Below are 25,350 nucleotides of genomic sequence, written 5' to 3'. Positions count from 1 at the left end.
TGTCAGTGAGAAAGGCCAAGGGGAGAAAAGTCTGGGCGCTGTTTACGTGATAGGCAGGTGTGGTGAGTTCGTCGGCAAGAATGTTGCCGGCAACATGTTGCCAGCCATGGGCACGTGATGACAGCAACAACCAATTTGGCCAAGAAAAACGAAGAGAATCAGTGGCCGCAAAATGAATTGGCATATTGGCACAGTTTCTTGGTTGTTTTAGCGCCAGGCAACAAAAGAATTAATAGCAAGCATTTCCGTAAAGCACGGCGAAAGAATTCTTCGATTGCGGGCGGGTTCTTATCAAGGCACCAACGCGGGAAGCGTCAAACAAGTATATATTACTTGCGATAAGGCTGAAGCTCTGGCATAGTTGTATCAAAAATAAAGGGGTAACCCCATGAATACAAAGTTATAAATAAAAATAGCTATAAAGGCACTTTTTAGGCTGTTACAATTCCCAGAACTATGTATGTACATAGATGTTAAAGTTACTGTTTTGGGAAATGGAGCCCCAAAGAGGGGAGCTGAAAACTATAAGCCTCGGCTTACGTAATTCCACCGACAACGAAGCGTAACAGTTGGTCTGACGTCAGTTTTTAGGTTTTTTTTTTGTTGGGCAACACAACAATAATAATAATAAGATGGCATTTTTAGGGCCGAACAAGTCAAGCCACTTGGGCAAAGGTTGAAAGACCCTATAGAACAAAAAATTTCTCTTTTACATAATATCTTAAAAAAGGCAATGAGTTCAGCTTGAAACTGAAATATTACTCTTATTATTAAGGTTCTGTTAACTCTCTATAAGAAGATATAAACATCTATGTATGTGATCACTCATCGGGTATCCAACTGTAACCAGTTGAATTCCCTCAATTGACATTAATTTTCATTAGGCAACAAGTTTGGCAGCTCTATCTATACAGACATATAATGTATGCAAGCCAATTCAATTTCCGGAATTAAATGTTTTCGATCATAGCCTTTGTTTGCGTTTTGTTTGGGTTTTGGGTTTGTGTTTTTATCGTTTTTTTTTTTTTTTTTGTGGATCATGTCACGCATAGTTTAACACACTGTAGTTGGGTAGTTGATAGGGCTTGAGGTTTAAAAATGAGTACTCACTTGGCTTGTTGTTCAACTAACTTATCCACTTTGGCCTGTATGGCCTCCGCCGAGGGTTTGTGTACTTCCCCAAGGAATGTGAGGATGGATTTAGAGAGCGCCTCGATTTCTTTATGTGATGATTTAAGTTGATTTGATTCTTCACGCAGTTCCTAAAAGAGTTAGTACAAATAATTATATGAGTGTTATTGGTTTAAGTAATTGTATTTCTCTATTTCGCTTCCCAAGTTTCAATATTTAATTTCCAGTTTCAGCAAGGTCGCTATTGATAAATGAAAATAAAAGTTGTTGACTGGACCTGACGACTTTTGGAGCTTGAGGTTGGAAGATCGAAAAAATGATATAAGCAGAAACCACAATAAATAAAATTTATAGTCTCATTTGGAGAGGCAGAATCAAAACCTTTACTTTGTTTTTATTTTTTCTTCGTAGAGTTTTTGGGTTTCTATCTATGTATGTATGTATGACAACATCGTTAGTTAGATATGGCCAGGCCCGGCTTTTATGGCTGGAAATCGCTTCAATTGAAATGCGATTTGAAAGCCCGCCGCCATAGCCCGTTGAGGTGGGCCAGGTTTTTGTTAGTAACTCTGTACGTGCTATTTATAGTTGTCAGATTGTAAACAAACGTCGGGCTATTATCGCCTTAAACAATGATCTCACTCCACAAAAAATCATTCAAATCACTGCTGATAACTGAATCTAGAAAACACTGCTACCTTGAGTGTTAAAACATTACATTAAAATACTGTTTTGGAAAAGCTCATATGTGATTTGTGGGTCATCAATCATGGGGTGTCTAAAATAATAACAAAAACCCAAAGAAACCGAAAGTTAGAAGTGGCTGATTCTCTTGCTCCACTGCTGATTATTGTGATTTAATGGCATTCCGTGTTAATCATTCACGACATTCATTAAGCCGAATATTTAGACATGCCTTGGCTCTCTGTAGCTTTTTTCAAGCTCCGGTTTGGAAGAGCCGCGAAGAGTGGGTCCGAGCTAAGAGAGCGCAAGCTCCGGTCGAAAACGTGACCATGAACTTGATGGCGGCGTGTTAGATGGATATATACATATGTATCCGACTATTGTATCTGTGTTTTCGTGCCAAAAGGCATGGGTATGTGTTCAGATATTCGACATGAGCATAAGCCCCCCAGGAAGGGCGGCTGTGGCTACAACAAAACTAAATGAATGAATGGGTGCCATACAAGTCCAGAAACAACTATTACACAAACACGAATTTACATTTTTGTGTAATAAATATTAACGAATCTGATGACATCTAAGACAAAAGAACTTACGAAGATGAATAATCTTTCCTAATACTAGATGACCATCAAACATCGTAGGTGTTACGGCACTTACCTGAATGGCATTCTTTGTATCTTCCAAATGACGTCGGGATCTTACAGTTGGGTCGACATTGCGGAACTTATCCTCCAAGCGACCAAGAGCCTTTTCCCAGCCGTGCAGGCCGTTCTCGAATCCGTCCCAGTGCTCGGCCAACTGCTGCAGGTTATCCCTTCGCTGCTCCAAGCTGTGCACCAGATCCTGCCACGAACGGTTCAGGCCAGCGTTGTCCTGTTCGATCAGCTGTCGGTTGCGGGCGTCTGCCTGACGGATGAGCGCCTGTGCCTGCTGGTTGACTAGTGCTAGGTCGCTGCTCTGGCTCTGTAATTTTGAAACAACAAAGCGGTTTTAGTTCGATTTTTCGTATCGACTCCCTACGAAACACCGATTCCGGAATCGCGATTTATTAAATGTGTACTTATAATTATATTTATTTGTTTGTTAGTATTTTGGTGTTTTGTTTGGGTGAAGTTTTTGATCCGTTTGCAGAGGTTGGAGTTGTAGAGTATGGGCCCTGCAATATGTGTGACCTATTCGAACTCTGACATATGTCTAGCGACAGGAGTAAACAGTCGAAAGCTGCTTTATTCGTATAGAAATCTTATAGATTTTTCACCCAAACACACTCACACACACTCTCACACGCACCTCTGGCCTTCTTCGGCTGGCCTTATTTTGTTGCTTTTGATATTGGTCTTTTGTAGATTGAAATGGCCGATGACGTTAGCCGTTTCAATATTGATGTCTATCTGGCTTTTAGCTCTGGCTCTAGATTTTATTTGCTATTTTGCTTCTGTAGCTTCCTTTCTTCGGTTATTCAATTTCAATTTGCGCCTTTGCTCGAGCACATGGCATTCTTGATTGGTATGGCGAGCGAAACGAGTAATTCAAATTTAACAAAGCTATTCACAGAAACAAAAATAACAATATTTCCTCTCGTGTGGTTGTCTGTCTGCTCTCTTTCTATATATATATAGGTGTACATATATATTCTCAATGTATATGCCGCGAATCGCGAATACAAAACAACCGCACAGATAAACGTCTCAACTAGAAGTGAACTCGAAAACCCCCAACAGGCCCAAAAGGCAAATAAGTACGAATTAGAATCTCCCGAGAGCCGATTCGCGCTCTTTTTCCGGCTAAGAGCAACGAAAAGAGACCAAAAAGCCGGTCAGCATTGGAGCAAGCACGTTTTTTGGGTGGGCGTGGGCGTTGAGAGGCGAATGGGTATAAGTTGGGCTTCGCATATAGGACTGCCATATACATATGTAAATATCACGCATACGCCACCGTGAACACGTCACTCGTCCTCTCTCTTCGAAGCTCAGAAACCTTGGCTAATTGCTTCTCCAGCCGGCTTGCCCTACAAACTAGCAACAACAACCAATCAGCTGTGTACGAGGAATAAATGAAAATGCGTTAAATAATTCAGAGACACAAAAAAAGAGAGAAATGAAGGAAAACCTCCAAGGGCCTGTACTCTTAAAGCTCGCTCGACTGTAAACTTATATTGAATGTGTTTGTTGCTGCTATACCTAAAAAATTAAAGACCAGGGCTAACACTTAAAAAATGCATATATTATGGGCCTAAAAAATCAACTCCTATAAACTATAAATTCTAAAAAATTTAGAGAATTTTAGCTTACTAAAAAGGCTTTTTAAACAGGTTCTTAAGATGGCTCTAAATAGTTTTATATATATATTTAAATAATTTAAAAAAAAATCAATATAATATGATATTATTTTATAAATACTACATTTTTTTAATTTTTAATTTAATGATGAATATATTAAAATAGTGACAATATAAACTTCGGAAAGTATCTTCTTTCAACCAAATAATAAATTCAAAAGCTATCCCAAGCTGCTTCTCGTTATCCCTGGTAAAACTGGTTGCTTGATATACTGTTGCCACTTCTGCTGATGATGTCATAATCTTAATTCGTTCCGCAGCCGCAGCAGCACTAACAACAACCACAGCTGTTTTTCCCCAAGTCTCTGAGCATAAAAGCGAGCCATGCCTCGAATAATCAAGCCGCATGTTTGACAGACTGGACGATAAGCTCGAAGCCAATACAGCGACAACTAGTAGGTTAAGAGTTTAATGAGTTTTCAAGGTAAAAGCTTACGAAAGTAAACAAATGGGCACAATGTGTTCGATAAAGACTATCAATTCGATGACGAAGAGAGACAGATTTTCAAAGAGAAAGCCAGGGAAGAGACTCTCAAATGCAGCTGAAAGCTAGTGTGTGCTTCGAAGAGTGTTTTGTTGTTTTTGCCGGCCGGCTAAATAAAATGTGAGCCGGCGAACCGAATGCATTTGAGATGGGGGGCACTCCATGAAGTGGCTTTTATAGTTGTGTGTGTGTTTTTGTGTGTATACTATACGTATGTGGCGCATCCTTGTGCAATATGTCACTTTTGGAAAACAGGTCTTTCGACCACTTACTTAAACGCACCATATGCAGGCCAACAGTTGTGTATACCATACAAGTCTAAAGCAAATACATAAATAACTACATATTTATGTATATGTATTTATGTTGTACATTTTAAATTATCTCTTGTATCAACATTTATTAGATTTATTTGAAATTTATTTTTTAAATATTATGAGCTAAAAAATATATATAATATGTATGTAGATATAATTTTTATACCCTTGCAGAGGGTATTATAATTTTGGTCAAAAGTGTGCAACGCAGTGAAGGAGACATCTCCGACCCTATAAAGTATATATATTCTTGATCAGGATCACCTCCTGAGTCGATATGAGCATGTCCGTCTGTCCGTCTGTCCGTTTCTACGCAAACTAGTCTCTCAGTTTTAAAGCTATCGAGTTGAAACTTTGCACACACCCTTCTTTCCTTTGCAGGCAGTATATAAGTCGGAACGGCCGGGATCGGTCTACTATATCCTATAGCTGCCATATAACTGATTGATCGGAAATGCCATAACTTTGGTGTTTTTTAAGTTAGAGGGTTGGGACTTTCCACACATGTTATATTTGACCAAAATATCTTGTGTACAAAATTTCATAAGGATCGGCCGACTATATCCTATAGCTGTCATACAACGATCGGAATTGGCATAACTTTGGTGTTTTTTAAGTTAGAAAGATGGGACTTGGTACAGATTCTATTTTGGACAAAATAATCTGATTTGCCAAATTTCATAAGGATCGGCCGACTATATACGATCTTCTATATATCTAATAATATAAGATCGGCTATATATAGAGTTTCCTCGCGCACGCCTAGGCATGCAGGTCGTCACCTCGTGGACTTCCGTCCACAGTGATGCGTGGCGCCACCTAGCGGACTGCGACTGAACTGCAAGGGTATATCAACTTCGGCTCCGCCCGAAGTTAGCTTTCCTTTCTTGTTTTAAATAATTTTAAACTATTTCAATAAAAATTACCATAAAACAACTAGTATAATTTGTATTTATTTTTAATAGGCAAAAAAATAAGTAAGCTCAGAATACACTGCGTATACGCAATAAGTCTGAATAACCAATCAATGTTTGATTTTTTATTGTATAATTTTTTATTGTATAATTTTTTATTTTGTATTTTAATTTGTTGTTATATTTGTGATTTCTTCATCAACAAAATCATTGAGTTATTATTTGTGAATTTAATATTACGTATACGTCATATTGTCTTCCCTCTTATCAATGTGGAGAAAAAATTGCGTATACGTAATATTCTTCCCACAATAATATTTTAATCAAAAATACATAACAAATTGTAATTTTAGTTTTAATTAATTTAAATATTCAAAAAAATATTGTAATTTGAAATATATTATTATATAACGTATACGTAATGTCTTATACAAAGTAGGTTACCCGAAACTCACCTGAACATTTCCGATGGCATGGGACAGTTTCTGGATGTTAAAGTGCAGACCGGCCAGATTCTGGACCGGCTCATCACTGAACTTGGTGCGCTCGATGGTAGCCTTGACACGGTCGATGGACTGCTGGTACTCGCGCCAGCGTTCCGCCTCCTTCTCCAGCTCGCTCTGCTGCGTCTTGGCATTGGCCAGAGTGCTGGCCAACTTCGTTTGGAACTGAGCCAACTCGGCGGACAACTCCGACTGCTCGTAGTTGTTGAGCGAGGACCAAATCTTGTCGGCGGCTTCCTGGATTTGCTTGTGCACCAAGTTGCGGATTGGGGCCTCGTTTCCAAAGAACACCTTGTGCTCGTCCAGATCCTGCACCAAGTGCTCATAGTCGATGCCATGCTGGCTGTTTTGCAGTCGCAGCTCGGCTTCATGGACCCAGTCGTTGAACTTGGCCACCAATTGCATGTACTCCAGCCGGGAATCGCGATTATTCTTCAGATACTTTTCGCGCTCCTCCAGCTCATGGGGCAAAGAGGCCACCAGGGATCTGCCCTCGGATAGCATTTCCGATAGGGAACTGGGGAAACCGACTTCGGTCTTTACGCCTTCGTTGATTTTGTTGAATTTCTTGAGGTAGGATTCAATGTCCTGGCTGAGTCCTTGGTGCTTCTGCAATTCCCGCTCCACCGATTCCGGATCGCGGTCCAGAAGCGGACGCGACTTGGCAGCTCCTTCGTGGCTGTGCAACCAGTCGAGGATCTCGCTCAGCTCCGCGGCCATCTTCTTGTGTGACTCCAACTGAAGTTGATGCTTCTGGCGTTGGGATTCCACGGCCTTGCGGAGGTTCTGCAGCTGATTCTTTAGCGACTGCAGCTGCTCGGTTATGCTGTTCTTGTCTGCAGCATTGCCCTCGGAGGCAATCTTCTGGCCCTTGTCGTTGGCCGAGGCCAGAAGTCCTTCGCACTCCTGGATCTTGACAATGACATCGTCGTACTTGTTGATCTTGTCCTCGAGACTGTCCGGAGAGTTCTCAATGTCAATGATCACATCCGTGTACTTCATGATGAAGGCGATGATTTCGTTGATCAAGGCAATGAACTGCTCGCGGAGCAGCAGAAGCTGGCGGAGATGGGCCAGCTGATCCTCGATCAGCTTGATCATATCGTCTTGTTGGGCCAAGATACTCTGCAGCTCTGGCAAATCATCTATTTGCATGTCGCCCATTTTGCTCTTGCTGTCCTTTAGCTCCTTGAGAATACCCTCATAGGCGCCCAGCAGATCCTGGACATCCTCGATTCTCGATCCGATGGGGCGGTTCAACTCGCGGAGTCTCTGCTGGATGGTGCCCAAGAACTGGCTGCAATCGGCCAGCCTGCTCTTGGCATCCTTGTATTTCTTGATGTGGTCTCCCAAAGCATTGACGCGATCATCGATTGTGTTCTTGATCCTGCCGTAGCGATCCTTCATGTTCTTGATGTCGTCGTTGAGCTTCAGCTTGTCGGCATTGCTCAAAGTGGGCAGGATGCTCTTGCCCTGTTCCGAAACGTCGTTGATGAGTCCACCCTTGGCCTCGGCGTCGTTGAGCAGCTTCTTGTAGTGGGCCAACTGCTCCTCCAGAACTGGGAGGCTAGTGGTTCGCAGGTCTCCCTCGGTAGCAGTTTCCATCTCATTCAACCAGTCGCCCATATTCTTCATGGAGTCCTCGAAGGCCTTGCGACCTTGCAGTAGATCATCCAGCGACTTGCCTCGCTTGTTACTCTCATCCTTCAGGGTCTGGTAATCAGCGGCAATCTCATCCAGAATCTGCTGCAGAGCAGCCTTATCCGCGTCATCACAGTCCTTCATTATGTTGGCTGCCTGGCGCTGGACGTCACTCAGGACACTGTCGTTGAACTGCTTGGCATCGTCATCGTATTTCTTGTTCTCTTGGATCTTCTTTTCGATCTCAGTGGAGGTCAAAGGATGATACACGGGCAGCTTGCGAACCTCGGAAATCTTGGTCTTCAGCCATTGCCTGGCCTTGTCCAGGTCGTTCTCCAGGGACTTGCGAGCCTTGCTGGCCTCCAGAGCCCGATCCAGCTCAGCCTTGAGAACTCCCGACAAATTGCGATTCTCCGTGTTGAGATTGCGCAGTGCGGACTCCAGCTGGGCGTATTCGGCAGGCTCCAATTCGGGCTGCATGTTGGCGATACGCTTCTCCAGGACATCGGCCAACGACTGCTTCGCTTCGGCATCCTTCATCAGGCTCTTGATCTTCTGCTGACGAGCCTCGGCATCCTTGGGCGTGTAACCGAGTGGAGCAGGCGACTGCAATTCCTCGATCTGATGCTTCACCCAATTCTGGAGCTGATCGATCTCGCCCTTGGCTCCCTCCACTCCCTTGTTGGTCACATCTAGAAGCTGAGCCTTGCGGTCGATGCGTTTGCCCAGATCGGCGAATCGTCTATCCAGGGACTTCATCTGCTCCTCGACCTGCTGGCCGTCCAAATTGCTGATTACTTCAGCCACCTGAGCAGCCTTGCCCTTGAGCTCCTGGATCTTGGGGTGACCCTGCAGCTCGTACTCGTTCTTGATCTCATTGATGGCCGCTGTTTTCTGGGCACAGTTGAGACCAGAGCCGCGATCCAGGACATCCATGCGCTTGATGAGGGTGTCGAACCAGTTTTGAACATCAGCCATTCCCTGGCGATAGCCATCGATGACATTCTGGCCAGCCTGTTTCTTGGCAATGGCATCCATGAGCTCCGACTCCAGCTTGTCAATGTTGTCGTCGAGGTCAGTGTCCTCATCGCCCACTAAAGAGAAAAGGTAATTATGTTTATGGAATAAGGAAATATATTATGCTTAAATATAAAAATCAAGCAATAAAGAATATTTAAATATTTACATAAAATCTACTTACATACTACTTTACATAAATCTACTTACATGATCCAGTCATTTCCAGCATTAGTTGCGATCGCTTATCGCCAATGGAGTTCAATAGATCGTTCATGGAAACCAACTCCTGCTGGGCTGCCTCAGGGCGCAGCTTGCAAGGACGCATCATCCAGTCCGAGACAGAGCTCTGCTGCTTCTTAACCCAATCCTGCAGCTCGGCGCGCTGCTTCTGCTGTTGCTCCAGTTCGCTAACGGATGCAGTCAAGCCACCCAAGTGGGATTGCACCTACGTTAAGGAAATTACAAGTAAATAAATAAATTAGTATATTTTTAAAATGAATGAATTAAATACAAAAAGCAAACCAAACAAGCTGTGGATATATTGAAGCCATGCATTCCGCCACCTGGTCGTTGTGGATAAGTGACCCTAGTCTTACCTTAGCAACTAGTTCATTCAGCTTGCCCACATGAGCACTGTTCAGGCGAACTATCCGGCGATAGTTTCTGACCCGCTCGTGGGCGATGGGATCCAAAAGCGCCTCCTTCACATCGCCGAGCTCAACCTGAATCTCGGCATCGTTTTCATCCTCCTGACGCCCGACATCTTCGGTTGAGCCCCGAGTCTTTGGCGGCGGTTTCTTTACAGCAGCAAGCGCACGATGCATAGCATTTTATTTTGTGGATAGTGCATTTTACAACAGTTACGTGTACGGCAAATCAACAGGGGTTAAGGTTGGGCAAGGGTTAAGGGTTTAATTAAAAGAACAAAACATTGGTTAGAAAATCAAACGATTTTAAAATAAGAGGCTGGGAATGGAGAAAGTAAACTCTTTGGAGATGTTTTCTAAAGATCTAATAAATAAGTAATATAGTAGTAGGTATTTCTTTAAAATAAAATAATTTAAATTAAAATCAAATTCAAAATAATTAAAAATAGCTCCAAAATAGACTACATCATTCCATTCTCTTACCAAAAATAAATTAAATTAATTTGCCACTACTTTGAAGTGTTTGCAAAAAACTACAAATGCAATGCAAAAATGGCTGAGAGTATTACCTGATCCAGCAGATCTTCGAGCTTGGCGCGTACAATAAGCTCCCTCTCGGGAATGGCCTGCATGGCAGTTTCCAGCGGGGAGCTGGGACGACTGATCGAGGCGGTGGCTGCCTCACAAGCTTGGACGGCAGCCGCCAAACGGGATTTCTCGTTGTTAAGTTTCTTTTGCATCTCCTGGGCACATCTCAGCTGGTTCTGAGCCAACTCCAGGCTTGTGGCCGGAGCGTCCAGCTCGGTTTGAATAATCGGCTCATAGGCCTCCAGGTTACGCATAATGCTGTCTAGGGTGTCCTCGTACTCCTGGAACTTGGCCAGAGACTCCAGCAGACGGTTCTTGATCTGCACTGAAGTTTGGAGCAAGGAGTTGTAGCTGTCCTGGATGTTCTTCAGCTGGGACTCCACAGTGGGGCGAATGGCCGGCGTTGAGGTCTCGTAGCGCTTAATCTGGGCCTGACCCTTGGCATTCAGGTCGTCCAAGTTGGTCTGGTACTTTTGAATTTCGCTCAGCAGAGCCTCGTGCTGCTTGATCTGCTCCTGAGTTTGCTCGCGGTTCGAGATGAAGAGTGAGTTGTGGGCCATCAGCTGGAAGGAGACCTGCAACAGCCACTTCTCCACGTCCTGCAGGCTCTGGTGGTAGGCATTGTAGTCGAGTATCTCCTGCTCCAGATCCTTGATATGGGCCGAGCAATCGGTCTTGAGCTTGTCACAGCGGGACTGCAAGCGATTCACTGCATCCACTTCGGTTCCCAGGTCTCGGGCTTCCGACTGCAACTGCTCCAGCTCGCTGCCCTTCTGTTTCAGCTCATTGGCCAGTGTCTTGTAGCGCTCCAGCAGAGTCTTCATCTCGCTGAGCTCACCCTTGGTTTCCGGAGCAGCCTTTAGTGTCTTCTCCGTCTCGTTCAGCCACTTCTCGAGCCTATCCTTGTTGGCAGCGAAGTCGTTCCACCTGTTCTGTGCCTGCTTCAGATCGCTCAGCTTCTCCTTGACAGCCAGACCCAAGGCATCCCAGTCCTCGCGCACCTTTGTCATCAGTTCGCGCAGTTTCTCCTGCTTGTCCTCGGGCGTGATGTTTGACGCCTTGGAGTAAGCATCCTGCACCAGGGCCAGAAGATGCTGACCCTCGGGCAGACGGGAAGCCAGGGACTACAAATAAAAATGTATACATTGAAGGTGCATGCATAAATTATAAAATGAATAGTTTAAAACTAAAAAGCTATTGAATTTGTAACTTACGTTGACGGTGTCCAGCTTTTGGGCAATAATAGCGGCATCTCCATCTGTCGAGCAATCATTGAGAACCTCCTGGGCCTTCTCTATCCAGGCATCCATTTCCTTCTTGTAGTTGAGGAACTCGGTGTGATCCGACAGATTCTTTTCGATTTTGGACACTAGACCCTGGGCGGATGTCAGTAGCTTAGTGTAGTTGGCCTGGGTTTCAATGGTCTGATCCCGAATACGAGTGCAGGCGCTCTGCTCCATCAGCAGCTCGCAGTTATCGTTCAGGTCCTCCACGTTATCCTTCTCGGCCAACACTTCCTCGAGGAGTTTCTAGGGGTGGAAAAAACATATTAATCCTCTCATTCTAAATCAACGATTTGGAAGCACATAAAGCAAAAGGCATAAGACAAGTGTCTGTGTACATGATTAGCTGCAATTGATTTTACAAAAGTGATTAGCTGAAAAGTTAGCAATAGTGATTAGTGAGGGTTTAGTACATGGTTTAATTTCTCGCAGTGCGACGCACTTTGATATACAAATTTTGAAGTCGGTGAGTAGATCTACTTAGGTGCACGCTTTGGCTATATATAATATTATACGGATATATACGGATATTCGATTACAATTTAGTACGTTAGGTTAGAGGTGCGTGCGACAGTTGCGAGATCTGTTGATTGGACGAAGAAATCTTACCTTGGCATTGACCAAATCTTCGGGGGTCTTGTTCTCGCCTTCCTGGGATTTGGCAACGCGTTTGCTCATATTCTCGATCCACAGGTTAATCTTGTTGAACTTTTGGAGGAAGGTCTGCCAAGCTGCCAGGCAGGATTCCAGGCTGCTGCGGGCATCGCGGGCCAGAGCCTGCAAGGACTCCCATTCTCCAGTGAGGTGCTTAATCTCCTGGGCCACAGTATCCTGGCCCTCATTGCCGCTGGTGGCGATCACCGCTTGGCTCAGCTCCTCACACGCCTCTAGCAGGCTCTTGCCCTCCTGGGAAGATGACTGGATGTCGCCCAATCGGTTCAGACGATTCTCCACCTGATCCTTTTCGCCGTGGCAGTCGGAACACTGTTCCACCTCGATGCGGGTGCGGCGCAGCCAATCCTGCAGCTCATTGAAGGCCTGCTTGTACTTTTCGTGGCTGTTCACCTGGTTCTCCAGCGACTCTATGATATTGTTCACCTGGGTCTGCAGCTCATCGAATTTGCCCAGACCTGGCTGGAAGTCATTCAAGTTCAGGCTACTATCCTCCTTCAGGCGTTGGTCGATCTTCTCCACAATGTCGTTGTGCCCGTTGATGTCACGCTGAATTACGCGGAATTTCTCCAGGGCAGCGCGCTTCTCGCTCAAATCGTTCAGGAACTCATCACTGGCCTTGACACTCGGCTCCACATCGTCCAGCCATTCCACCAGGATCTTGTACAGTTTGAAGATCTCTTCCAGTTGGGCGAGACGATTAGCCAGCTTCTGGCGCACATCGTTCAAGTCCACCAGCAGTTTGTCGAAGTCCGCCTTCAGGGATTCGGTATCCTCTTGGATCTTGGCAGCTCCATTCTGTTCGGTATTCATGATCACCTTCTCCTTGAGCTCCAGCAAATAACGCAGCTTGTTCTGTCCAGTTTCGAATCCTTGGCGCAGATTCTTGACGGTGTTCAGTTTGATTTGAACTTCGTTGAGAGTTCCGGGGATTTGTTCGCACTCTGCCAGTTTCTCGCGTGTCTTTTCGATCCAGGACTGGCACTCCTCGTACAGAGAGTGGTGTTGCTGGTGCTCCTGGTAGTGCATCTCCAGGCGACGCATTACTTCCTTGGCCAGGGTCAGCAGGGCATTGTATTTGGTTGTCAACTGCATAATGGCATTGCTGATCCTTGTATCGGAACAAGTCTCCAGCAGAACCTGGGCCTTCATATTCAGGTCGTCCAGAGTCTTCTGCCAATCGAAAAGGGTTTGCAGATGTCCTTGGAACTCTTCAAGCACCACCTTCTTCTGGGTCAAACTATCCTGCAACTTGTTGTACGACTGAACCAAAGCCTCTGTCTTGCTGAGCCACTCCAAGGCTTCGGTGTATTGATCCTGGTAGTCAGACCACTTGACAATGCCCACCTCCAGGTAATCCTTGGCCTTGTTTAAAGCCTCCACGTAGGCATCGAACTCCTCTTGCAGCAGGGCAACCTCTTGCTCGATGATCTCGCAATCCTCGGGCTCGGCGCTGCGGCAGGCGATCTCTCCCTGCTCCAGGGCATTCTTCAATTTCTGGGCACCCTCAGGCAGCTCGCCCTGCAGGATCTTCAGTTGGTGGGTCTTCTCGGCCAGAGCCTGTTTGTCGCCGGTAGGCTCAGAGCACTTGCTCAACCGCTCCTTGGCGTTTCTCAGCCAGGTGGCGAACTCGTTGCCCGCATCGATCAGAGACTGATAGCTTTCAATGGTGTTCTTCTGTTTCTCGTACAGATCCTTGGCCTGCTTGGTGAGGTTCTCATACTTGTCAGAGATCTCCGTGGCCGGAGCACCTTGCTGCAGATCGGAAGCCTTGGATGTGACCGACTGGATCATTGGCTCAAAGGACACGATATCCTGCACAATGTTGTTGGTCTGGCGTAGATTAGCCTTGCGTTCGCTCAGACCACTGCTGAGACCAGGTTGACCGCGCTTGGACTTGACAATCTTTGCCTCACAAGCCTGTTGCAACTTGGCCTCCCGATCGGTAATCCATTGCTGCAGCTGCGAGTAGCTGGAGCTGTAGTCGGCCCACTGGAGGAGATTCGTCTCCAGCTGCACCTTGGCGGTGGACATCTTCTTCACCAAGCGATCCCATTCGGTCTGCAGCTCCTTCATCTCATTGTTGATGGCATCGCGGCCGTCGGAACGAGTGTTGCGAATAATCTTCTCCCCGTTATTGATAGCAGTGTGGACCAGATTCTGGCCCAGTTCACGGTTACGGATCAGGTCCTGGATCTGCTCCAGACGGCGTTGGAGGGCTTCCTTGGAGCCCGCTCCCTCGCCGGCCGATTGAATGATCGACTTCGCATTGGCGATCCAGTCCTTGGCAGATTTCATGTTCGCGTCGTACTCGCGATGCTGATCCCGGTTGGTTTCCACTTTCTTGAGGACATCCTTGGCCAGATTAACCTGCACCTGGTACACAGAGCCCAGGTGGCGAAGCTGGTTGTTTACATATGTGTCTAGGTGGGATTTCAAGAGACTGGCTGCGGAAGCATTAAATTTGTCAATGTCGTCCTTGCCCTTTTCAAGCCGCGACATCACATCTTTCATGTCGGCCACCTGCTTCTCCTTCTCGGGCAGGTTCGGGCAAAGGTTCAGTTTGTGGTTCTTCACCAAGATATCGATTTGCTGCAGCCACTCCATGAGTCGTTCGTACTCCTCCTTGTAGGCACGCCACTGAACCATGGTCACCTCGAGGTTCTCCTTCTGTTGGTTGATTTCGCGGAACAGACTTTCGAAACTGTCGCGCAGAGCCCGGATATCATTCCTAATAATCTCCTGACCCTGTGTCGAAGTGCTGGCCAGGACAACCTCACCGGTGTGCACCAGATGCTCCACTAGAAGTTCTCCCTGGGCCTGCTTGTTGAGAAGAGCCTCTGTAGCCTGGACAGCATTTTCAATCGCCAACTTGTCACTCAAGCTGCTTTGCTTGAGAGCCGGGAACTTCTCACGGGCACGTCCAATCCAACCAACCAAGTCATCGTAGGCTTCCTTGAACAAGCGATGATCCCTGTATTGATCCTGGCGATCCGAGAGCAATTTCTGAGTCTTGGCGAACAGTTCATCGAAGGTATCCAGAACCTTTTGGGCTTGGAACGCGGCTTGACTCTGCTGGCCGCTGGCGATCATTTCCTTGGCCTGGATCTTTAGAGCATCCACATCGATTTTCTCAACGCGCACCTTCTCTTCTGTGGACTTAACCCGATCCAGCTGGGCACGCTTCTCGGTCATCGTGGTCTGATGTTCGCCCAATTCCTTCAGCAAACCATCGAGCCATTCATTGAACTTCCGCACGTTCTGTACCTGGTCCAGAAATCCGGACCACTGGGTAATAGAATCGTCTAAGTTGGATTTAACGTCCATGATGCGCAAGGCGATGCCCGACCAGAGGTCCTGCAGATCAGTAAGCTCCTTGTTGATGGCTTCGTGGCCGGCGGGCGCTGTGTTGGCCAAGACATGTTGAGCTTGCTCTAATATCTTCAATACGCGGGCAGATCCTTCGTCCTTGAGGAGGATAACATCCTGGATGGTGGCAAGCTTTTTGTCCAGCTCCTTTTGGCTCATCGAGGACATGTCCGAACAGTAGTCCAGTTTCTCCTTGATGTCATTGATCCACGAAGAGCAGTCGGAAATGGAATTGTCGAAATCTTCGTGGGTGGTGACATACTGCTGCCAGCGATTGTTTAGCTCCTTGACCTTGTGGAAGATCTGCTGATATTTGGTAACCAACTCGGGACCTGAAGCACGGCTGCTGGAAGGACCCTTCAGCAAAGTCTGAGCCTTTTCAGTGACATTGTCAACCTCCAGCTCCTTGGCACGCACATCGCCCTGCAAAGCCTTGATGGCTTCCAGCTGGGCCCTCTTTTTGGGTAAGTCCTCCTTGAGGTCGATGGCATGCAAGTTGTTGTCTGTGTCCCGAATCCAGGCCAGGCACTGATCCCTTAATTGCTCGTACTCCGACCAGTGTTGCAGACGCGCCTCAATGGCTTCAATGGTGGAAGTGATGGCGGCCAGCAGACCCTCCCATTCCTGCTGCGTGGTATCGATCTGCGACTTGATATTCACCTGTCCCACATCCACTGTACCAGGAATAACCTTCTCGCCCAAAGCTCTGACTTGGTCCACTCGTGGGAACTCATCGGCCAAGCTGGCCTTCAGATTCTTTAGGCGATCCAGATTCGTGTGCAGTGAGATCTGTTCCAGGTCCAAGTCGCCCCAATAGTGAACAGTATTCAGGGTGGCATCGATATACTCCTGGGCATCCATCACAGCCTTGGAGTACTGCTGGTGGGCGCTCACAATGCCCTCATAGCGTTCCACGTAGTTCTGGGCGCGCTTTTGCAATTTACCAAAACGATCGGAAATGTCCTTGAGAATATTATCCACGTGCTCTGTCTTTTCCGGCAAGTTGGCAGCAATCTCTTGGAGGTTGCCCACCTCCACCTGGTGGTTGTTGATATCGAGGAGAATGTCACGGTAGGCTTGCAGTTTGGTTCGCTTCTCATCGAGAGTGGTCTTCAGCTCAATATCAGCCGGGAGAGCATTCTCGGTTTCGTCCAGCCAGGCCTTGAGGTTGTCGGCAATCTCATCGAAGCCAGACCACTTGGCAATCTTATCCTGAATTTTCCTGGCAGTACTGGCAATGTTATCGAAAAGCTGGTCGAAAGTCAGATCATCCAGCTGGCTACGGATGGCTTCACGTCCTTCGGTCGCGGTGGATCCGTAGCATTTCTCGCCAAGCTCCACAGTGCTGTTGAGTAGCTGCGTGGCCGTGGGCTGCTGTGCCAGAAGTTCTTGGATAACCACTTGCTTCTTCAGCAGATCATCTCGAGAAGCGACCGACGACAAGTCACAGCAGTCATCGTAGCGGGCCTGGGCATTGGCCAGCCAATCGGCGCATTGCTTGTACTTGTCATTGAAGTGGCCATGATCCTGAACAGCCTGCTCGCATTTCTTGAGAATCTCCTTGGCGGTGGCCTGAATCGACTGGAATCTGGAGGAGACCTGTTGAACGTTAACAGCAATCCTAGTTTCGCCTGAGCTTTGCACCAGCTCCGATGTGTCATCCTTCATCTGATCGAAATCAGTTTCGTTTTGGCGCAAGCTTAGGGCTAAGGACTGGAAGCGGTTCAGTTGTTCCTCCTTCTCTTCGAACGATGATTTGAGGTTGTAGTTCTTGAGGGCGTTCTCCGCCTCACCCAACCAGTTGATCAGGCGGTCCAAGTTGATCTCATAGTCGTTCCATTGCTGAAGACGGTTCTCGAGACCACTCTTCACGTCACTCAGAGAGGCACCAAACTTCTCAAAATCGGCATGCAGGTTGGCAAGATCTCTGGCCATGGCCTCCTTGGATCGAGCGGGAATATTATTGGCCTGCTGCTCAATGTGATCTTCCAGAGACGTGAGCTTGGCAACACCATCTGGCAGGGCTTCTTGAATTTCGTTGATCTTCTGCAGACGTGCCTGTAGGGCAGCCTTGTTTCCAGAGTAATCGGAGTAGCCGGTAAGCCGATCCCAGAGATTCTTCTGGTAATCCTGCTGAGCTTTCTGTAGCTCACTGAACTGCTGGTAAACATCGAATGCTCCATCCAGATCGGCTACCAATTTGCTGCAATCCTGGCCCACCTGCTCGTAACGCTTGTTTACATCAGCGACGGCCTTGGAAATTTCGTCAGCGTTGGCAGGAGCCGCGCTTCCAAGGAGAGCCGCAGCCTTTTCGTTGACCGCCTCCACGATGCGCTTGTGCGAATTAATGTCCTGATTCGTAGCCTTGTATTTGTACAGTTTCGACCTAATTTCTTGGGCGCTTGTCCAGCTGGCAGGGTTTTCATTGTGCAATAGTTTCTCAACTTGATCCAACCAGTTCACCGTTTGGTTGAGTATATCCTGATAGCCTGAGAGCTGAACGGTCTGAGCCTCCTGGCGTTTCTCCAGATTGCGAATGCCCTCATCCAGTTTGTCCCAACGATCACGAATATCACGCAGGTCCTTTCGGATTTTTTCCCTGCCTTGGGTGGAAGTTTCTGGCAGAGCCTTTTCTCCCGCAGCATTCAGAGCAGCAAACAGGCTCTCAGCTTGTTCTCTTTCAGACAAAAGGATCTGGAGGATGTTGGAACTTTGGGTGGGCTCATCCTTAAGGGCTTTTTCCAGCTGCGATTCAATAGGCTGCAGCCACAAGTCCACCTCGTTGTACTTGTCCTGATAGAACTGGTGGTCGTCTACGAGATTGGACCAGCGATTGACCACTTCCTTGCTAAGGACTTGCAGCAGCTGATACCGATTGGTGATCTGAGTGGTCAAAGTCTTCAAACGATCAGCTCCACAGTTGTTAAGCAGGGAATGGGCAGCATCACCGAAGGCATCGATTTCCTTTTCCTTCTGGAGAATCAGATCCCTTTGGATTTTGTACTTATCCAGTTGTTCGACCTTTTCGTGGAGCGTGGATTGGAGTTGCTGTTCGCGGAAAACTGCCTCGGCATTGCGGCACCACTTGGTAAGTTCCTCAAGATCTTTCTCGAACTTGTCCCACTGAGCCAGCACATCCTTCTGCTTGCCCTCAATACCCTCGATATCGTCGAAATGGCTCTTCAAGGTCGTCTCCAACTCGTCGATTTCTTTCTCCAGAACTTCATTGCCCTTTTCAGAGGTGGTTGGCTTTACTTTCTCAAATTGATCCCGAATATCACCGATCAACTTAAGAGCTTGGGGTTTGTTTTGAGCCAACTGACCCAGGGTTTCAATTTTGCGCTTGATGTCCGCCTTTTCGCCATAAGCATCGTCACATTCCAGCAATTTGGCCTTTTCGTTTGAGATCCAAGTCTTGGCCGACGCCAAGGAGTTGTTCAGGTCGTTGTGCTTCTGGGCACAGTCTTCCAAATTGTGCAGGATAACGTCGGACTTCTGGACTATGCTCTGGAAGATTTGTTTGATCGAGGCTAGATAGACATTCAAAGAGTTATCCTTGATTTGGTCCACCAGTATCTGAGCCTTGTCGCAGACATTGTCCACCAGCACATTGTGAGTGGTGATTTCTTGGTGCAGCAACTTATGATTTTGAAGTTGGGCGCGCTTCTCCTGCAGCGTGGTCTTCGGTTCAGTGTGGCTTTGCATCGCCTTCTCCACGTCCTTGAGCCATTTGGTTAGCTGATCCTGGGCAATGCTGAAATCGTTGAACTGCAACAAGCACTGGTCGATCTTCTGTGTGGCCGAGTTAAGGTCGTCTGTGTAATTATCCCACAAAGTCCTTAGAGAGCGTAGCTGCTGACGGATAATCTCGCGACCATCCGGGCTGGTGTGCCCGTAAAGCTTCTCGCCCCGATCGATGAGACCCTCGAAGAGGGTGGAGTCCGTGATGCGTTTGTCGGACATCTCGCGCAGTTTATTTTGCTGTTCCTGCAGCACATTCTGGTCGCCGACAATGTCATTGGCCTTGGCCAACTCATTCACTGAAGCTTGAAGGTTCTGCTTGAATGCCTCGAAGTCATGGTCAAAGCTCTCGTGATCCTTCACATAGTTCACATACTTGGCAACAGACTCCTTGCAGAGGTTCTTCAGAGTCTGGTATCGGGTATTCAAACGAGAAAGCTTCAGGTTCAAGTCGGTTTCTCCCTCAATTTCCCGCCCCTGGTCCATTAGTTCATTAATTGATGAACCACGACGCTCAATATCCTTGGCAATCTCTTGCAGCTGCTTCAGATGGGCGTTCTTGGCTTCGGCGGTGCTCTTCAGGTTCTGGTTCTTTACAACTGATTCTACATTCTTCATCCAGTTGTCCAACTCCTCGATGATCGAATCGAACTCATCCCATTTGGAGCACAGCTGCTTTAGTTTCACTAGAGAATCTTGGCACAGAGTCATAAAGTCCTCCCATGCCTTCTGCGGCTCCTCGAAACCCTTGAGCAGGGCTGGATGACCACTTGGATGAGTTTGGGTCAAAACTGTTTCCAACAGCTTATGGCAGGTGTCGAAAATGGAATCGCCCTCGGGTTTGTGCTGCAGAAGGTTCTCCACAACAATAAGCTTCTCCTCGGCACCTTCCTTTTCGAAAGTAGTCTCGTTCAGGATATCTATGGCTTCGGATTTGATTGTATTCAGCCAGTCCTGTGCCTTTTCCAGGACCTGATCGTAGGCCTCGTGCTTGGCCACATGATTGCCCACAGTGGTGATTCTTTCGGAAATCTTCTTGGACAAGTTGTTGTACTCTTGAATGGACTCATCGGTCTTTCGCTCAGATTCGTCGTCACAAAGTGTCACTGCCTTATCGTGCAACTGCTTAAGAGCATTCTTGTGGAGGTTTATTTCCTGCAGCTGCGTCTTGTAGTTCTGAAGAGCGGCCTTCTTGGTTGCCAGTGTTGGGTAAAGTTCATCACCAGCAGGTACCTTGGCCTTGGATTCGTTGAGATAGTGCGAGACCTGGGTGTAGCTTTCCTCGATGGAGGTCTTCTGAATCAACACGCCCTCCACTTGCTGCATAAAAGCGTTGGCCTCGTCCCTCAAGTAATCGAACTTCTCGCGCATCTGGCGAAGATCAGCGCGGATACGTTCACGATTTTCAGGAGAAACTACAGGATACAGAGCCTCTCCAATGTCCACAGCGTTGTTCAGTAAAATCTGACCGTTATCGAAAGTCTTGATGTAATTTTTCACAGTCTGCAACTGCTGGGCTGTGGCGGATGAAGATCCAGGAGATCCCATACGGGCCAATTCCTGGAACTCGATCTTGGCATCACCGAACCACTCGTTGAAGTCCTTGGCTGCCTTGGCAAAGTTCGCGTTCGACAGTTGGGCAGTGCGGATCTTGTCGATGTAGCCAGCCAGAGCTTTGGAGACTGCCTGATAGCGCTGGACCAGATGGGTGACGAACTGTCCAATTCTCGCTTCAGGATTCTTCTCAATCAACTGCTGCGAAGTTGCCTCAAGATTGTTAATAATGGGCTCATGGGCAAGGATATCCTGTTGGAGGATAGCCAGCTCCTGGAGCTTCTGAGGCACTTCAGGAAGATTCACTTGGCTACTAGTTTCGGCCTTAACGCGGCCCTCGACATCTCGCAACCAGTTGGATATTTGTTCGTTGGATTGCTCGTACTGGGACCACAAGTCCACATTCTCATCGAGGATGCCCTTAATTTTGTCGAAGCTGTCTTGCAGAGCCTTCATGTCGTTGCTCAGGAGCTGTGCATCGCTGGTAAGTTCCGCCAGATTTTGTGGGGATTCGACGGCCTTGAGCATCTCCAGGGATTTCAAGGTCTCGGCATGACGAGCCTTGCAATCGTCAATGCTCTTGCTAACTTCCTGCAACGAGGACTTTTTCACATCCAAGTTATATTTGTCACTGGTGGATTCGGGCTGACACCATGCCACCTTTTCGCGTTGTGTGGCAATAATGCGCTTCAGCATGCCCACTTTGTCGGCGTGGAACTTCTTGAGGAACTGCAGCAGCGAACCCTCGATCTTCTTGGCATACAGATCGACGTTCTCATAGCGTTTCTGGACGTTGTTCAGTTCCTTGGGGATGATGGACTCACTGAAAGTCGGATACAAATTGCGGAGCTCATCGACCTTCTGCTTGATATTGTCAATTTCGCTGCCGCTCTTGTCCAGTTCGGCTCTGAGGGCACGGCATTGGAGCAGGCGTTCCATGATTTTATTGTTATCGCCGGACATGTCGTCGCATTTGATGAGCTGTTCCCTGAGTTTATTCACCTTCTCGCCAGCTTCCTTGGATCGCTTTCGGAGTTCTTGTTCCTGATCGTTGAACGAAGTGGTGACAGTACTTAGTCGATCGGCATTATTACTGACTTCCGCGAACTGTTCGTTCAGAAGTTGATTAAGAGCAGTGAGCGCTGGAATTTCAACGCCATTGTTGATCTTAACCAGATCATTGGTTTTCTCTGCAATCGTATCCTTCAGCGCTTGGTAGGATGGCAGCTCAGTTCGGTACTTGCTCAGGCGCATTGGACCAAATTCGATCTCAATGGTATTGTCAGCCGCATCGCAAAGCCCTTGATTGGTCTCCGACAACCACGGCAACAAATCCTTCTTGGCGTCTTCGATCTGCGACCAAATAACGGCTTCCGTTTCATAAACATGGGCATTTTTGGCGGTCTTGTCGTGCAGATCCTGCCAGTTTTGCTTAGCAGCGGCCACTTCCTGAGGCACTTCCTGGGGAATGGGTTCTCCGATGGCACTAAAGAGCTTGGCAACATTGTTGCCACGACGTTCGAGCTCATCCAAATTGATCTTTGATTTGCGCAGCTGCTCCATGGTTTTTCTGGTCTTCTCGGAAGCCACCTGAAGTTCGGTTTCATCGCGTGGCTGCTGAGGTATGGCACCGAACAGATCCTCCGCCTTCTTAAGTTCCTTCGAGAATTTGTCCTTAGAATCAGCATACTCCCTCAAAGCCTGGCTTATTAAGTTGTACTTCTGTATGCGATCAGCAATCTCATTTTGAAGTGAATCGTAATTCTTGTCCAGAACCAGCAGGCTCTCTTGGATGGCAGGCATACTGGCAATGTCCTCTCGCATAAGCAGCGAGCCCTCATCGTGAATACGATCCTTCAGATCAGCCTGATATTTCAAGGCGTCATTCAGGGCCACCAGGTCGGCAATAATCTGATCAATATTGTTCAACGTAGGGTGCTGCTTGAGAATCTCATCCAGCTTGGCGCGATTCTCCTCCAGAGCCTTGCCAAAGTTGTGTTCCAAGGCATGGAACTTGTCCTTGCGCACGGTCATCTGCTGGAGCTGCTGCTGTTGGTTTTGCGATCGCAGCTTCAGGTTCTCCAGCTTGTTCTCCACATCGTTTACAATCTGGGTGGCAATCAGCGGACGACGGGATAAGGCATCTCTCAGCTGGATGGCGGGATTCTCATCAATCTCCTTGGCCTGACCCTTCCAGTAGCTCAGACCCTGACCCAGATGGCCGATTTCATCGATGGCTTTGGCAAGCTCCTCGGCGGATGGTCCTTCTGGTTTGTCCAGCTGGTGCTTAAGGTAATTCAAGTGCGATTCCGTGTCATTCTTCCAGCCTAGCAACTCGGTCCACTTCTCTAGGGCCCCCTTCTTCTGGAGCATGTTGGTCTCCAGGTTCTGATAGTTCACTACCAAAGCCGTGTAGGCATCGTTTAAGGCATTGGACTCCTCGGGCGTGGCGCCCAGGGCGAGTTGCTTCACTTCATCATAGATGGCATTGAAACTGGGCTTCTTGTCAGCATGCTCCTGCAACAGGGCATGGATCACATGCAGACTGGTTTCCACCCGCTCCGGATTGATTTCTTCCACCTGGGAAACCTGGTTGCGTAGCTGCTCCATCCAGTTTGAGAAGTTCACCAGCTTGGCATTAAAGTCCTGCCGAGAGATGATCGCGTCCGAAACCTCGTTGATGTGGCCCCGAGTGGCCTCTGAAAGTTTCTGCAGCTTTCCCTTCATTTGGTTGACCCGATCCTTCAGAGCTGCTGCTCCTTCGGGAGCCAAATGCAAACTAATCTGATCGGCATTCTGGCCAAGAGTCACGAGCTTGGCCTGTTGCTGGGAAATCTCGTTGTTGAAGGACTTCAGTTTGACCAGCTCCTTCTCCAGCTTATCGATGTGCGGGGTGTTGAGGGCGGCTGGACGCCGTGCCATCAGCTGCTCTCCCTGACCTACCCAATCTTCGAGCTTGGCGGCATCGGCGTCAAACGACTTCCAATTGGCCACCAACTTCTCGAGCTTGGCACTCGCCTGCTTGGCATTCTCGTGGACTGCCGTCCAGCGCGAATGCATGGCGTCCAGCTCGTCGGGTGCATTCGTCTTACACAACATTTTATGACTGATGTTGGATATGCCATGGAGCTTGTCCAACTGCTCCTGGCATTGTGTCTCGAATTGTTGGGCATTTTGTTGCATGGCAACGGCTTCTTCGAGGGAAATGGGCTTAGAAACTACATTATTTACCTTGACTTCGCTCTGCTCCACGGCAGGCTTGATTTGCTGTAGTCCGGCCTGGAACTGTTGCCAGTTGACGAGGTCCTCCTGCACGGCCTGTGCCTGGTGGTCCACGTTGCGGTTGATGGCGCTGAGGACTTCCTGCAGCTTGGTGATTTCGCCCTTCAGTCGCTTGGCCTCGGCAATGTTTCCCTCCTTGGGCGCCAATTCGGAAGCATCGGCAGCCAACAGATCCAGCTGCTTCATGCGGTCGCCAAGGATACGCTTGAAGGCTTGCACCTTGACCACGCGCTCCTCCGGGGTGAGGTCCTCCGACTGCAACGCTTCGATGTTTTTGGGGGCCACCTTGTTGGCCCACTCTTGCAGCTCGGCGAGGCGCGTTTTGTAGTTGTTCCACTTGGCACTGTAATCTTCCAGATAACCTACACGATCCTTCACGTGCTCCATGGTGTTGAAGAACATCTTCTCCACCTCGGTGACCTCCTTCTCCAATATTGGGCGCTTGTCAGCGGCCGCCAGAGGAGCCAGTTCAGACTTCAGGGCGTGCAACTTGGGCAGCAGTTGGTGTGAAGCTTGCTGCAGTTGCACATTCAGATCTCTCTTGGACTTGAGATCCTGGCTGACGTTCTTGGGATCGGTTTGCAGTGGCGTCAGGGCGCGCAGCTCGGTCTCAGCTGTTTGCAGCATAGAGAAGATGTCGTTCTTTTGGTCAACGAAATCGCTCCAAACAGCCTGGGTGCCCTTGAGCGCCTGCAGCTTATCGGATGTTTCGGTGTACGCCTGGTTCCAGCCGGTCTCCAGATTCTTGACCTCGGCATTGACGAACGCCGGTGCATGGATATCCTTACTGAGATCACGGCCCCGCTGCAACATGGACATGATGTGGGGGCGCTGGTGATCCAGTTGGTTAACGGCGTACTGCTGCTCCTCAATCAAACGGTTCACACGCTCCAGGCTGTCGGGCGCTGGAATGTTGGCCGTCTGGTCCTTGACCTTGGTCAGCAGGCACACAACCTCATGAACTTCACGTCGGTAGGTGTAGCACTTGGAGAAAACTTCCGTCTTGACCATGGTGATTTCAATGGTAGGGATAAGGTTCTTGTAGCGGGCAATAAGGTCCTCCAGCTTCTTCTGCTCCAGATTGGCCTCATCTTCGGTGGCGTAACTGAGCAACGAGTCCAGTGTCTTTACCAGCCACTTCATATCCTCGCGCTTGTTGTCGGCATCTTGGCAGATTTT

The 25,350-nt window shown here is 48.0% G+C and overlaps 1 protein-coding gene across 14 annotated transcripts in view; it reads right to left on the bottom strand.

The window, feature by feature from the left end:
* The window catches only part of LOC6497204 (nesprin-1), a 99,089-nt gene that overhangs the window by 54,901 nt on the left and 18,838 nt on the right, over positions 1–25,350 (bottom strand). For 11 of the 14 annotated variants that reach the window (XM_032451853.1, XM_014906072.2, XM_032451842.1 and 8 more), the window contains 8 exons: positions 12,163–25,350; positions 11,485–11,799; positions 10,252–11,394; positions 9,632–9,832; positions 9,243–9,480; positions 6,327–9,109; positions 2,476–2,781; positions 1,111–1,262 (listed from right to left, as the gene is read on the bottom strand). In XM_032451853.1, the coding sequence (XP_032307744.1) occupies positions 1,111–1,262; positions 2,476–2,781; positions 6,327–9,109; positions 9,243–9,480; positions 9,632–9,832; positions 10,252–11,394; positions 11,485–11,799; positions 12,163–25,350 (18,326 nt within the window). Of the gene's footprint in view, positions 1–1,110; positions 1,263–2,475; positions 2,782–3,108; positions 3,544–6,326; positions 9,110–9,242; positions 9,481–9,631; positions 9,833–10,251; positions 11,395–11,484; positions 11,800–12,162 lie in introns of those variants that run through there. The other 3 variants (XM_032451850.2, XM_032451848.1, XM_014906071.3) reach the window with 3 other exon arrangements.

The sequence above is a fragment of the Drosophila ananassae genome, chromosome 3R (assembly GCF_017639315.1).
Source record: "Drosophila ananassae strain 14024-0371.13 chromosome 3R, ASM1763931v2, whole genome shotgun sequence".
NCBI lineage: Eukaryota > Metazoa > Arthropoda > Insecta > Diptera > Drosophilidae > Drosophila > Drosophila ananassae.
Note: the sequence above shows the minus strand (reverse complement) of the source record. Positions and strands in the feature narration are given on the sequence as shown.